Source organism: Coffea arabica, chromosome 5c (assembly GCF_036785885.1).
Source record: "Coffea arabica cultivar ET-39 chromosome 5c, Coffea Arabica ET-39 HiFi, whole genome shotgun sequence".
Taxonomy (NCBI): domain Eukaryota; kingdom Viridiplantae; phylum Streptophyta; class Magnoliopsida; order Gentianales; family Rubiaceae; genus Coffea; species Coffea arabica.
This window is the reverse complement of record NC_092319.1, coordinates 39,894,998-39,907,889: the sequence shown is the minus strand read 5'-3', so window position 1 is coordinate 39,907,889 and position 12,892 is coordinate 39,894,998. Positions and strand designations below refer to the sequence as shown.

The window sequence follows — 12,892 nt, the reverse complement described above, 5'->3', positions numbered from 1 at the left end:
ACACCTGTCAATTGGCAATGGATATGGGCTTGATTGATGAATTATTAATGATATCAATTGTATTTAAAATCTTATCATAGGAATTGACCTAAATGAAATGATTGTGTTATCTTGGTAATGTCATGTAAATAGGCTTGATTGATAATCAAATATTGATGATACTAAGGATAATTAGAATCTTTCCATGGGAATAAAAGGAAATGGATTGACTATATTCATTGAATCTTATGACTAGTGTTTAGTAGTATGACTAGATTCATTTGCCTAAATAATATGGCAAGGGAATGATTTTTAGATTTATTACAGATTTAGCTCCCTCTCCTGGTCCAAATTTGGGTCTTGTTGGTGAAAGAAAAAATTAAGGGGATTGTGCTCCCACTCTTGGAGGTTATTGATGTACTTGAGCAGCTAGGTTGCCCAATTTCGTTGGTGTTTTTGCGTTGCATTCTTGCGGATAGCAAGGCAAAGCCAAGGTCATTAGCATTTATTAACAATCAAACATACCAAGTGTTTGGTCGTTCCTCAGAGGTAGAGCTGGCAATTTGTCCCAAGTCCCAATGGGCTACCCATGCCCAAAGGAACTTTGGGCGGGATGGGTATTATAACTTGATATTGGGTTTAAGTTGGGACACATCCCAACTATACCCATTAATGAATGGGAAAGGGTGGGAAATACTTGGGTACCCATTGGGTTCAAATAGCAAGGGCTCCGTTTGGATTAGCTGTTTTTAGGGGGTATTTTTGAAATATTTTATTGTAACAGTGTATATGAAAAATATTTACTATAAATTTTTTTTTGAAATATTTGATATACTAATATGGATGGGATGTTTCTTGAGTTATTGTATATTACTGTAACATTGTATTTGAAAAACTTATTTTTTGGAAAAATAGTCAATCCAAACGGAGTCTTAGATTCAAAAATCATCTTTAACAATTTTTATAGTCATACCAGCGAATATAATCTAGTAGTCTTCCTAGTCATTATCTACAAGAATTTCTAGCATTTCAGTCAGTTTAGATCTGTCATCCTTGGACAATGATCAGGATAAATATTCAACATCCTAAGGACCTTGGTCATCTTGATATATGTTAGAATATAGCTGTATATCTATCTTTTCTTTTATTTGTTAATCTAATTTTTGGTGGGAATCTTGAGTATAAAGCACTTGCATATTTATTTAATGAAACTAAAAAAAATTTAATAAATCAAAAATATTAAAATTATATAAAAAATAAAAAATGAATTAAAGGAAAAAAAATATGTAGGAAATGGATTTGGGTATTGGGCGGGATCAATCTAAACCCATCCCAAAATGATCCCGCCCAAGTTAGTCCCAAAACACATATGGGTAAGGTTTGGCCCAAACCCATATGACTCGGTTCCATCTCAAACCCAAGCAAATCCCGCCCATCCCGCCCATTTTGCCACCTCTACTCAGAGGCAATCTCAGCAATAAGGGACAATTTACCTTTATTTTGGTGAAATTTTAGATAAATAGAGAAGCATAATTACAAAAGATTTGGCTGTTGATTACAAAACCCATGCCAGTTATGTGAAATATTTAGGAATTTTATAGGGTTTACCTTTGCTAAAATACTGCTGAAGTACTATATATATATATATATATATATATATATATATATATATATATGTGAGCTAAAAAAGTATTCATCAAATAACTATTGAAGTTAATGCACAAGCACTTTGTACTTCATACATCATGAGCTCCAAAACAATAAGACACACTAAAATAGAATTGCAAGGAACTTTTTATTTCCCAAAAGTCTTGCTATTGCATTTGCCAGAGCCATTGACGCATATGTCCTTCTCTTCCTCAACCTTGTGTTTGTCCCAATAATTGTTGCAGCATTATTAAAGGAAAAAAAAATAGCTCCAGTCATAGTCTATACTAGGAACTTTTCTTGAGCTAGCACCAGAAGTTGGAACATCAAATTCAATCATAATGATTACAGAACACATCTTTGCTGACAACTTATCAAACTTGATTTTTTTTTTTTTATTGAGGGTGGTAGTTCTTAATGTATGGGGCCTTCACAAACACTATGGCTGTTAGCCTTGATGAAGTCAAATTCTTTGTTCCATCCAGCCATCAAGAGATATTTTGAGTTTAAAGATTTCATAAAATGAAATTAAACAAATAAAATAATTTGCCTCTATACTGGATGAATTGCTTCTTGAACAAGTACGAGACTATTTGTTTAAATCTTTTTTATTTCTCTGACCTTGCTCATAAAAGCAATTACTTGATAAACCTTATAAACATCGTATTGCGCTGAATAATTTTCTCTACTATTTCGTGGCACCATACCGTAAAACAGCTTTAATTGAATATTTGTTGTTTAAGTATGCAAAAAAATATTTGAGCGACACAAAATGTTGGAAAGATTGCTTTTGCAACATAGCCCTAGTTCCATCACACTTTTCTTGCACGATTTGATGGTTTTGACAACTACTTTTGCAAATATTCAAGACTTTGAGCATATTCAATGGCATGAAGATGCAGTCTAAAATTCAGAGAGGAAGAAAGGGAAGGAGAGAAAATATTCATCATATGATAATTCAAGCTAATTATTGCATAAGTTGGTAAAATGGAGAAAAAGAACACGTTCAACCCAACAGCTCAAACAATTTATTCCAAGAAACACACAACTATAATAAAATACAATCAAGAAATTTTCCACACTTTAATTTATTTTATCTGAATTATTTGTTGTTATTCTTTTCATTTATTTGTAAACCACCAAAAAAGAATGCTCCAACCCCCCCCCCCCAAAAAAAATGGTAAAATAAACCCCTCCATTTTAATTAACCAAAGCACAATGTCTCCTAATTTCACCAGCCTTTCCTGTGAGAACTCCAACTTTACCCAATTTCACCATAGATGCAGCAAAGTCTCTGAAGAAAGTTGATCCATGAGTGGTGGCTTGAAGTTTGACATAAGCCCTGGTCTGCCTATCATCAAGAAGAGCAGCATCAGATTGAAAAAGCCCTCTTCCTTTTGTTATTAGTGTGTAATAATCTTCGTCAAAGGATTTAAAGTTTCCAGGAGTCATTTCAACAAGTGTAGTGACATCTTCTGGCTTGCATTTCTTCTTTAGGAATGGAATGTACTTGGGATCCAAAGAAGGGTCTGTGTCACCTTTGCCGGTAAAGTTGTATAAACGGCTGCTGAAGACAAAGCAATGAGCATTTCCAATTGTATGTCCTCCTGTGAGGGGAAGAACATTAGTGATAGCATTGGCCATTAGGTAGCTCTAAAAAGCATTGTTTGCTATAAATATTAGAATATGAAGAAAGGAAAAATGGTTTTAAAATGTACTTACTCTATTCTAATTTTAAACTTTTGTTCCAATTCTTTCTTAATCTTGAACTTCTCTTAAACTTAATGAAGCACTTGTTTGTTTAAGATTTTATTTTATAGAAAATCAACTTCTGAAATGTTAAGTCTAATAAGTATGTTAAGCAAAACTCTAAACTCAATTTGGCGCGTTTAGAAACCTTAATCAGAGTCACAAGTATGACATGTGTAAACATTGTTTAATCGTAAACATATTGCATCGTGGAAGTACAAACACATATTTTTTTAGAACAAATTGTTTAATTTCTAACACAAAATAGTAAAAGGGAATGGTTTAGGAAGTTTATAAACCATGCAAACTATTAGCCCCAAGATTAAATTACCTGACAGGACAGCCAGGTCCTTTGTATTCAAACCCTTGGCTGCAAATGATGCTTTGAGTTCAGTAATGTTAGCAAATGGAGGTGGAAGATTTGCCAAGGCCTCATTCATTAAAGAAACTCTTCCATCTCTTCGTCCCAAAGGCACAATCCAAAATGGTCCATTGAGCTGTAAACAAATACATTTACATATCATAATTCAAGAAAATTAATCACTTCAATGAAGTATGAAACACTTAATTTAGCAGAAGATAATGGTTTTTTTTTTTTACTAATGAGACTGCATCTCGAGCTACCAAGGCTAAGATGTCTGCACAGGAAACTACACCCGGGCACTTCTTTTCCAGTGCAGATTTTATGGTGTCAATCACTTGGAATCCTCTCAAAGTTTGGTTAGGAATTGCATCCTTTTCGGATTTGCTCTTCCTAGTGGAGTTCAATAGCACAGAACCATCACACCCCTGCCATTAAATCAGTTGTTTTGCTTAGTAAGAGAACGTGCAGAATAAGGAAAATGTTGAGGCTTATTAAGCCAATTCTATTCGCACCTATCACAGAAATTGTTAAACTCTTATCTTTAAATTCTTTACATATTTTTTACATTTTCTATCCTAAAGCATTTTTTTTAATGAAAACTATCATGACATGTACTCATACTTTCAAAAAGCAAAAGTCCCATTTGGATGGCTAGTTTTGGGTTAAAAAAAATTCATTTTTTAAATATTTTTTTAACATATTTTTTAATAACTTTTTATCTTACATACATCATATCTCAAACAAAAAAAAAAGTACTACAGTATTAATTTTTCATAAGAACCCTCAAAAACTCTCGAAAAATGCAATTCAAAATTAAATCAACATAAACAATTGATTGCAAAACAAACAATAGACAATGATGAAATTGCTAGTTCAATAGAGGGAGTAATAAACAAAGTATAATTTTTTTAAGACAAATAAATTTACATACTCGAACGAAACAATCATGGAAGTGCATTCTGAGAAAAGAAGCAGCAAGAGTTGGTGCTCCAGACATGAAGCCGGTCATCATGTGCTTGACTGTTGCCTCAGCACCGGGGCATGTCTTTTTATAGAAATCAAGTTTGAGGCCCTTTGCATTACAATGTTGAAATGCAATAGGAAGAAGTACAAGATGAAGCAGAAAAATTGCAACATTTCTTGGAAAAGCCATTTTCTTGCTAAAGAAAACTCAGATCAATCGTTTGTGTTATAGTTTTTTCAGATGTGACATGGACAATGGTTAAGATCAAGTATTTATACTTGAGTTTTGGCCTTTGAATTTTTCAGACAAGAGCTGTCATGAATGAATATAGTGACCAACTAGTGTTGTCAACTTGCTGAAGTTTGATGGAAGGTTGACTTTTTATTGGATATATATTAAGAACAAGAATGTATCTAGGTGTAATACATGTTTGCAACTACCTAAAAATCATAATAATAATAATACATGTAGTGCAACTTCTGCATAAAGTCCACAATCAACAAATCGTTTCCCATTTTGGTAAATAGCGGTTGCAGATTAGATTCAGAAGCTCCTCTACCAATGAGCTCTAGAGGGAAAACTATTTATTCTTCATGTTTTCGAAGTATACATGTCGCCCGTGATCCATTTAACTGGAACAAAGGTCAAAAGTTTGTTGAGATATGAAAGAAAAGTTCCCTACAATCCGAATTTGATTAACACAATATACTTGTGAGTAATTGATCTTATAAACTTGAGATACTACATTGGGCAATAGATTCTGTCCTTGCTGGAGACATATTGGAACCAAAATGTCAACCGTTGGCAGCATTTCTTGAAGAAGTTTTCAGTACATTGTGCTGTCTTAATCTGTGAACGCCAAAATATGACATAAACACTTACATTGAATAATAATGTCTGCAAGCAACAATAAAATGTGAAGAAGGGGCGAAATCCACACTCTTTTATTCCCAAATCAAAAGGGGTATTGAGTTATATTTCTTTACTTATACTACTGTCTGTTTTTTGGGGGAGGGCATGCATACACAAAAAAATTGTACATGGTACAAATTTTAATGCTAGAGATGCAAATCATTAATACATCAAATATATGTGCATTTAAGATGAAAGTGTGCGAATTTAACCCCTCCAATAATAATACTATTGTCCTTAACCATGGCTCCAGTTAACCAAGTTTCACTAGGATGAAGGAAGATTCCACCCTGGTGGATAACCTACAAACATTAAGGGTGACAAGTTACAAAAAGACTTCATCTTGGCTGGCGAGGGTTGTAGACGCATGTCACTTTTTAACATGCAAAAACATGTTGCAGGTTAAGGGAATCTTTGATCAATATTAAAATCATACAGAAGTGTAACTTGCAATAATCACTCTAATTATATATATATATATATAGATTCATTACTATGGCATTACAGTCCTGACAGAGATAATGTACTTTCAAGGAATGAAATTACAGTTTCAGGTAGGAGTACAAACTTACACAGTTGTAGGTTTGCTACAGCTTCTTTGTGGCAGAAAGGTGCAAATGCCTGATCTCGTAAGGTATATTCCAACCGACTATGCTGGCCTACAAAATTAAGGAGTTCCTTTTCTAACTAGTACAATTTCTATTAGAATTGCGTGCTCTTAAGGTAGCTAAGCTTCCTCCACCATGAATCATGGGACGGTAAAGAACTAAACGTCCAATTTATTACCAAATGGCATTTGGTATCTGGAGCCCAAAATGTTTATCAACTTTATTTGAAGTATTTAAGATATCTATATTAAAATTTTTGTTCCTTAATTTATTGAAAGGAAGAGCAAAACTTGGACTAGTGCATGAACTAGTGAGTCAATATTTAGGGGTGAAAGATAAATCAAACTATTTGATATTCGAGTCAAGCACATTCGAGTTTGATTTGCCAACTAGTTAGCCAAGATTGAATAATGTTTTATATTCAATAAAAAGTTCATTCAGACTCAATTCAACAATTAAACAAATCAAATTTGAACAAAATTTCAAACTTATTAAAATAATCATACAAGCTTGAACACTAAGATGTTTAGTTTGACTAAATTCGTTTACACCTATATCACTTATATAACATTGATTGATTCATTAAATTTCCTTTGGAAACCCTTCATGAGAGGGAATAGAATTGGAACCTAGGGATGACAATAATACGGCCTTCCAACTCCTTATGCTACATTTTTTTTTTTGGATAAATTGTATAAAATATTTTTTTTGTGAATTTATTTTTTTTAATTTATTGGCCTAACTTTTTTTTTTTCCGGAAACGATAAACCTAATCTATCCTATACTAAGGGGAAGGAGGCGGGTCTAAGGAGGCCCAGGGATAAGTTGGAGGGGATTAAAACACCACCGGATCAGACAGGTGCACAGCACACCCGCTTGGATTTTTTAGAAACAAGCCACTGAAATGTGGCCCACCCCACTAAAGAGGTGATGGCCACTGAGCCAAAGGCCCAGTGGTTTATTGGGCTAACCATCTTGTACTATTATGCACAACACTTCTGACATACTTTTCAGTCCCTAATCAAGAAGCATCACAAAGCAGGCTTGCACTTGTGGGCTTAGCTCGTGGTCATTTTTATTGGGTCCATGTCTAAGAGGTTTTATTTTAGACACAGGAATTACTTTGGGAAGGGGCCGCGTCTGCGCACACTGCACAGGCATGAAAATCCACTACTTCAAGATGTAGAACTAACCATTACAACAAAAAAGAAAATCGCCTGGACTCGGGTTAGTGGGGTCTCTTTAGGTTCTAGTAGCAGCTGCCCCCTTAGGTGATTATCCCATATCGGAGCTGGGAGGGGATTTGGGTAGGTTTATAAGTCTCTCGAGAAACCTTAAGAGTTGCTGGCTTTTGAGGTTTACTTGGGATTTAGGTTTGTAAAGTCACAAAAGTCTTACGAAAGGTTTTGAAAAAAAAAAAATGTAGAACTAACCATTACAACAACCCAATAGAACTTATAGGGGCAGCCCAAAATCGTTTATTTACTTTGATAGAAGCATTTGTGATATCTATGTGAAACTTTTTCTCCATTAAGAGAATAAAAGATTAAAAATTAGACTGGTATATATGTTTCTCTAGATCCAACTCAAGCTGATAAAGACATTACACAATAATTGCAAGTATCCAATTCCTATGTAAGATTTATGTCTTATTTTAATTACTTCTGATTGTGTAAAAGTTGATTTTAGGAAATCAAAATAAATAAATAAAAAGCACAACAATAGATGCTTCTGATTTTCAACTTTTTTAAACTTAAAAAATCTAAAATCAGAATATGAAAAGTAATTGAGATTACAATAAAATAGTTTTGTCAAATTCAAAATCTAATTCGTATCTTGAAAAATCAGTTAAGAACAAGGTCTTAGAATCTCTCGAATTTAAAAAAGACTTGTACATGGAAGTAGTGAGCGAGTTTCGCTATGCCTCATTGATCTTGGGTTGGAAAAGTCATTAGGCTCCTCAAATGAAGCCCATAAGGATTGTTGACCTTGGTCGATCAATCCTTGGTTTTGATGATTAACAAACCAAAATGTAGATTTGGGCTAATATTTTTATGTGAGTAATTTGTTAGAACAGATTCTTGTGGCATAAAAGAAGAAGCAAAAACAGGGCACTCATGTCGGACGCTATCGGACGTCCGAAAGGATGAAGAACATCAAGAAGGAAACTCTGTCGGACGCTCGTGAGGAAGCATCGGACGTCCGGAAGGATCGGACGCACGCCTCGGACGCACATCGATCGCATCGGACGTCCGAGAAATTTCACAAAGATTTGATGACTCTCTGCCTACGTTCGGACGCAGGGTTCGGACGTCCGACAGGTGGTTCGGACGTCCGACAGGCACCTGTCGGACGTCCGACAGGCCAACGGCTAGTTTTGACAGCAATTAATATTTGACCGTTGGAGAGTCTTTTGGAGCCATTTCTCACCTTCTATAAAAACCCCAAAGCACAAGAACACTAGAGACTTTTGCCAACACAAAATACAAGCTTACAAGTGAGATTTTTGAGTAGAAAGATTCTTTGTTGGTTGTATAAGGGGTTGGGAAAGTTGAGTTGTGAGGTTGCTCAAGTGAAAACCTTGGTGAAGGTGAACCTATCACTTGGAGTGGTAAAACCTTGGTGAAGGTTGCCTCATTTGTATAAAATAGTTCTTAATTGGGTGAGTGATCTTTCAAGTGTAGGTTGTTGAGGGTTAACTAGAATTGTTGTAAAACTCCTTGGCTCAACCAAAGAGTGTTTGGGGTGAGGAAGGAGTGAACCTTCACTTGTACATCTTGGTTAGCATCGCCATCAATTGAAGAGGCTATTGGATTGATATTTGGTTTGCATTTCTTATCTTTTCTCTTTAATTAAGTTTTCTTTATTGTGCTTAAATTTGATATATCTTTGTGCATCATTGTGAAATTGTTTGTACTCATTGGGTTGCACCAGGCCTTACAATTGGTATCAGAGTTTGGTCTCTTTTGATCAAGCTTAACCGCTTAGAGTAAAGATCATGGCAACCATAAAAGTTTCTTTTTTAGAAGGGCAATCTATTGATAGACCACCTATGTTTAATGGTTCTCATTTTAGCATGTGGAAACAAAGAATGATGATTTTCTTACAATCCGTTTATATTGAATTATGGTATGTGGTAGAAGATGGTCCTTATGAAGCTAGAATAGTTGACTCCACCACCAATTTGAGTAGATTAAAGACTAGACAAGAATTGAATGAAAAAGACAAGAGATACCTTTCTTTGAATGCCAAGGCCATGTGTATATTGTACAATACATTAGATGTAAATGAATCTAGTAGGATTAAAGGTTGTAAATCTGCTAAAGATATTTGGGATAAATTGTGTGTATTTCATGAAGGTAACCAAGAGTTTAAAGAACAAAAGAAATCTTTGCTTGTTTCTCAATATGAATTTTTCAAAATGCATCCTCTTGAAAATGTTGATAAGATGTGTAGTAGATTTTGTGACATTATTGAAGATCTTAAATTGCTTGGAAAAGAATATTCTTTGGGTGAGAAAAATAGAAAGATTTTGAATGCCTTGCCAAAAGAATGGGAAAACAAAATAAATGCTATAGAAGAGGCAAAGGATTTAAATTCTATGTCCATTGAATCTCTTGTGAATTCCCTAACCTCTTATGAATTAAAACTGAAACTCAAAGTGCAAGAGGAAGAAAATGCAAGAATGTATATGAGAGGCATAGCTTTTAAAGCATCTCAAGTGGGGGATAACCCATCCTTCATGGGTAATGAAATCATGGAAGTGGACAATGATATAACTCCTCACATCAAAAGTTTCAAGAAGATCTTCAACAAGAGATGTTCAAGAGGAGATTGCAAAGTTACATGGGATGAATGCAATTCAAAAAGAGAAAAAGAAGAGTTGGCCCAAATAGCACTAATGGCCGTTGGAGAAGATGAGGTAAGTTCTTATCACTCTTCTTGTGATAAAGATAATGAAAATGATGATGTGAAAATTCTTATGATTAAAATGCATAAAAGTTTGAGAAAATCTTATGCTAAAAATAAAGATTTGAAAACAAAAATAAATGATTTGTTGGAAGAAAACTCCAAACTTTTTCAAGAAAACAAATGTTTGAGAATGGGAAATGATGATTTAAAAAATCAAAAAAATATTTTGAAAAGGAAGTTGGAAGAGACAACAAAGTTTTATGAAAAAATGTTGGAGGAACAAAATTTGTTAAAGAAAAGAATTAATGACTTGAACGAGTTTCTCCAAAATGAAAAACAAAAGTTTTCTCAAACAAAAAAAAGCAAATCTTTTCAAGGCACAAATAAGTTTGTTATAATAAGAAGTAAGCAAATTAGTTGCATTAAATCCACCTATGTGCAAAATACTTCTATCATGTGTCACTTTTGTTGCAAATTTGGACATATGCAAAATGATTGTTATGTAAAGAAAAATATGAGAAAAGGCATGAAATCCATGTGGATTGCTAGATCATGTCGTATTAACTCCCAAGGACCCTATAAAGAAATGGTACCAAATGAAATTTCTCATATTTAGGCACATCATGATGATTTGATCCAAGAAGTGCTATATGGTTGTAAGTACAATTGAAAATTTTGATATTCAATATGGTCTTGATTTGAAAAATAAAGGGGGAGTTTGTTTTTGATTGATGCCAAAAGGGGGAGTAGGATTTATTGAAATTTCTTTGTATGTTGGCACTTTCTAAGGGGGAGCTTTTATTGAAATTTCTTTGTATGTTGGCACTTTCTAAGGGGGAGTTTTATTTGAACTTATTTGATAAAAGAAATCTTCATTTTGTTTGTCATCATCAAAAAGGGGGAGATTGTTGACCTTGGTCGATCAATCCTTGGTTTTGATGATTAACAAACCAAAATGTAGATTTGGGCTAATGTTTTTATGTGAGTAATTTGTTAGAACAGATTCTTGTGGCATAAAAGAAGAAGCAAAAACAGGGCACTCATGTCGGACGCTATCGGACGTCCGAAAGGATGAAGAACATCAAGAAGGAAACTCTGTCGGACGCTCGTGAGGAAGCATCGGACGTCCGGAAGGATCGGACGCACGCCTCGGACGCACATCGATCGCATCGGACGTCCGAGAAATTTCGCAAAGATTTGATGACTCTCTGCCTACGTTCGGACGCAGGGTTCGGACGTCCGACAGGTGGTTCGGACGTCCGACAGGCACCTGTCGGACGTCCGACAGGCCAACGGCTAGTTTTGACAGCAATTAATATTTGACCGTTGGAGAGTCTTTTGGAGCCATTTCTCACCTTCTATAAAAACCCCAAAGCACAAGAAGACTAGAGACTTTTGCCAACACAAAATATAAGCTTACAAGTGAGATTTTTGAGTAGAAAGATTCTTTGTTGGTTGTATAAGGGGTTGGGAAAGTTGGGTTGTGAGGTTGCTCAAGTGAAAACCTTGGTGAAGGTGAACCTATCACTTGGAGTGGTAAAACCTTGGTGAAGGTTGCCTCATTTGTATAAAATAGTTCTTAATTGGGTGAGTGATCTTTCAAGTGTAGGTTGTTGAGGGTTAACTAGAATTGTTGTAAAACTCCTTGGCTCAACCAAAGAGTGTTTGGGGTGAGGAAGGAGTGAACCTTCACTTGTACATTTTGGTTAGCATCGCCATCAATTGAAGAGGCTATTGGATTGATATTTGGTTTGCATTTCTTATCTTTTCTCTTTAATTAAGTTTTCTTTATTGTGCTTAAATTTGATATATCTTTGTGCATCATTGTGAAATTGTTTGTACTCATTGGATTGCACCAGGCCTTACAAGGATCATGGGTCAATAACTGGTATAAAGCAGGCTTTGTGGACAGTGTTAATAGGCTAAGGTCAAAGAAGTATTTAAGGACTTTGAACCAATTTTCTGTACTGCCAAATAAGATTGGGCTTGAAGGTGAATTCCTCACTTAGAACTTGCCCAACTCTGGCCTTTTTTTTCTTTTTTTGTGTCTAGATCAATGTCCACCATAACAGATGTCAGGCGTCCAATAGTAACAGTCAACCAATTTCGGCCCAATTTGATTTACTAATGTTTCAAATTGTTTCGAGTCTTCACAATGTTTCATTGTACGGTGAATCTTCTCCAAAGGTCTAGTCCGTAACTAGAAGGAATCTGTCAACCACTTTGTTAAAAGCAGACACTTTTTATCAATCCTCCATTTCGTTAAAGAAATGCATTCATCTATTGCCTTCTCTCGTTCCCCATTCCTCTTGTCAATATAAATTGGCTCAATTGATAAGAATAAATTACTTTTTTTATAAATCATGTATTTAAATTTCGCTGTCGATGTAAGAACTGTGATAGTATGATCCTGAGGGCATATTCTCATTATTAATGTGAGAATTGTATTAGTATAGTTTTAGAGGAATATGCTGATCTACGGTGATAATTAGAATAATCCATCCAAACTTTTAATTATCCAAGAAAAAAAAATCTCTTGTTCTCTCCCCCCCCCCCCCCCCTCTCTCTCTCTCTCATTCTCTAGGGTATAATCTTGTTCTAAAGTACATTTTGCATGCCTCAAAATATTCGAGACTAAGTGAACGAAAAAAATTCAGAAAGGCCATATATCATACAAATGGTCATGCTCATGCCTACGACATGATTCATCATCATAAATTCCACTAATTAGCAATTGGCTAAATCATGACCTTCTGC

At 34.9% G+C, this 12,892-nt stretch overlaps 1 protein-coding gene across 1 annotated transcript; it reads right to left on the bottom strand.

Annotated features, from left to right (window-relative positions):
• Positions 1 to 2,825: 2,825 nt before the first annotated feature.
• LOC113689744 (peroxidase 27-like) lies at positions 2,826 to 4,894 on the bottom strand. Its single transcript, XM_027207503.2, has 4 exons — positions 4,671 to 4,894; positions 3,976 to 4,164; positions 3,707 to 3,872; positions 2,826 to 3,233 (listed from the first exon to the last, which is right to left on the bottom strand). The coding sequence occupies exons 1-4, from the start codon at positions 4,890 to 4,892 to the stop codon at positions 2,827 to 2,829; spliced, it is 984 nt and encodes a 327-aa protein (XP_027063304.1). The 5' UTR covers positions 4,893 to 4,894; the 3' UTR covers position 2,826.
• Between the last annotated feature and the right edge of the window lie 7,998 nt (positions 4,895 to 12,892).

What these genes read in the sequence shown, in the direction of transcription:
- LOC113689744 (XM_027207503.2), bottom strand. Translation starts at nt 4,892, where the DNA reads ATGGCTTTTCCAAGAAATGTTGCAATTTTTCTGCTTCATCTTGTACTT. An exon ending in TCCATGATTGTTTCGTTCGA is followed by an intron (nt 4,165 to 4,670) that starts GTATGTAAATTT and finishes ATTTAATGGCAG; the next exon opens with GGGTGTGATGGTTCTGTGCT. An exon ending in CTCGAGATGCAGTCTCATTA is followed by an intron (nt 3,873 to 3,975) that starts GTAAAAAAAAAA and finishes ATTTGTTTACAG; the next exon opens with CTCAATGGACCATTTTGGAT.